Here is a 2,563-nt window from a genome sequence, read left to right on the forward strand (position 1 = left end):
AGGAGCGGGCAATTTTCTGCCACGGCAAAGTTCATCACCGCTCCAACAACACCCAGTCAAAGTTTGGCGCCGCCAGACGCAAGTTGGTGGACGCTTGGGTCCGCTAGGCCAACGCAGAAATCTTGAACGCTGGACCACTGCTGCTTCGCCAGCTTTGCCCAGGCGGTGGTTAAATGTTGCACAAACTTTGGTGGAGCGGTAGTAAGCGTTTTACTTTGGTTTGGCGTTGGTATGGAGGTGTCGGAGGGGGACCAGAATTTGGCTATAAACACGAGGAGAAATGGACCAGGAGCCCCTTTGGAATAGCCGTTGAGTGTATATCGAATTTGCTCCAAGTTACAGTAAAACTGTACTACAATGGATGCTGAAAGACTTGCTATGATTGGTGCACTAGTCCAGCAGCAGAATCAGAACCTCCTCAGATTGCAAGAAGCTGTTGACAGAAGGAGAAGAGAGAGAAGAAGGAGAGACAGAGTTGTGTGGGTCAGACAGTGGATACTGAGAAGGCCTGAACATGGACTGTATGACAACCTGATGGTGGAGCTGAGGAATGAGGATCCACGACCCCTTCCAGCACTTCATGAGGATGCCACCAGCCATGTTTGATAAAGTTGTACAGAGTCTGACCCCCAGATTGACCAAGCAAGACACCAATTACCGAGCAAGCCTGGAAACTGGTCTCAAAGTGGCAATCACCCTACGGCACCTGGCCTCTGGTAACACCTACAGAAACATGCAATACGCCTGGAGGGTTCCCTACAACACCATCAGTGTGGTAGTCAAAGAAGTGGTAAAGGCCATCATTGAGGAGTACACAGATGAACTCTTGTTTTGCCCAACAACTGAACAAAGATGGAGAGACCTGGCTGAACAATGGTACCAGAGAGACACAGTTGGTGCCATTGACGGCAAGCACGTGGCCTGTAAAGCTCCTCCTAATTCTAGCTCAGAATTCTACAACTACAAAGGGTTTTACAGCGTGATCCTGTTTGCCATGGTGGATGCGGACTACAAGTTCACCTACATTGACATCTCAGACAATGGCTCATCCTCAGACGCTCAGATCTACAACGAAAGTGATCTCCATCGTGGGCTCGACCAGAACAGGATTCATGGCTTTCCTCAGCCAGACCCCCTACCCAATGACAGTCAGGATGTGCCTTATTTCATCATCGGGGATGACGCCTTCTCACTGCGGACCTACCTCATGAAGCCGTACAGCACCAGAAACCTCACCAAGGAAGAGCGCATCTTCAACTATCGGCTCTCCAAGGCAAGATGGGTCGTGGAGAAGTCTTTCGGCATCTCTGCCAATAGGTTCCGGATTCTGCTCACCACCATGCAACATCACCATGAAACTGTTAGAACCATCGTGGAATGTTGCTGCATCCTCCACAATCTGCTACCCAGTGCTCCAGAACAGACTTTTTGACCGTGCACAACCAGATGGGAACATGCAGCCTGGGGCATGGAGAGAAGGACGGAACTTGGAGGACACTATCGTTGTGCAAGGCCCCAACACAGCCTCACATGATGGGAAGAGGCAGCGAAACCTACTCAAGCGTTGATGCAACTCCCCAGCAGGATCAGTGGACTGGCAGGAGAGAATGGTGGCTATCAACTGAACACTGTGCTGAACACTGAGGAGACACTTGTGCATGTTAACATGTTATTTGACATTGTTAAAGGAACTCGAACGTTAATGGGGCCCCAGTATTGGAAATGCAATGAACAAATTGTGCTTGTGTTTTTTTGCAATGTTATGAGAGATTATTAAAGAAACTTGTGATACGATTCATTCTTGATGTCATATTACATTAATAAAAGCACTTCATATTTAAAACATGTCTTGTTTAATACTTGAAGGTTTTTTGTTGAAGTTAGAAGTTCCAATAAAGGTCTTTAATCTTGTTGTTTTACATCATGGTCCTGAAAAGGACAAAATAATACTGTAGCAACAATACAAATATAAGATACAAACAAAATGTGTAACAAAAATGAAGAATGTGACAAAAAAGGTTCAAATCTAGAGAAATGTGAAAAGTGGAGTTTGGAATTAAAAACAAACATTTGAATGTCTGAAAAATAGAACAATAGAGTGTATGAGAAAAAGAAACAATGGAGTATTGAGTAATAGTCGACTCCAGAGATGGAGCGAAAATAGAGGGGATGAGAGTAATAAAGAAATGAAACAATCCAGGAATGCAAGAATAATGAGAAAAGGAATATTAATTAGGAGAAGATTAAAACAAACTCCAAACTTATCAGAATGTAACTAACACATAAATAATGACACAAAGTAAAAGTAATTATTCAAGTCATTGCAAATAAAACATGATTAAGGAGTAATATGATACTGATTCAAAACATTTTTTGTTTATAATTTCTCTTGAACGAGGTGAGGGTTTGGTGATTTCGTAACTCATTTGGGAGAGAATTCCATGATTTTGCAGCAGAGTATTTAAAGGATTGCTTGAAAAGTTAGGTATTGGGATTTTGGCGGGACTACATTTAAAGAATCAACATTACGAGTATTGTAACCATGTCTGTCATAAAACATTTC

At 43.5% G+C, this 2,563-nt stretch overlaps 1 protein-coding gene across 1 annotated transcript; it reads left to right on the plus strand.

Annotated features, from left to right (window-relative positions):
* The first annotated feature begins 586 nt into the window (after positions 1-586).
* On the plus strand, positions 587-1,432 carry LOC129190317 (putative nuclease HARBI1). The gene has a single exon (XM_054792898.1). It carries the CDS (start codon positions 587-589, stop codon positions 1,430-1,432), a length of 846 nt encoding a protein of 281 aa, XP_054648873.1.
* Positions 1,433-2,563: the final 1,131 nt, after the last annotated feature.

This window comes from Dunckerocampus dactyliophorus, chromosome 11 (assembly GCF_027744805.1).
Source record: "Dunckerocampus dactyliophorus isolate RoL2022-P2 chromosome 11, RoL_Ddac_1.1, whole genome shotgun sequence".
Classification (NCBI taxonomy): Eukaryota; Metazoa; Chordata; class Actinopteri; order Syngnathiformes; family Syngnathidae; genus Dunckerocampus; species Dunckerocampus dactyliophorus.

What these genes read in the sequence shown, in the direction of transcription:
- LOC129190317 (XM_054792898.1), top strand. Translation starts at nt 587, where the DNA reads ATGCCACCAGCCATGTTTGATAAAGTTGTACAGAGTCTGACCCCCAGA.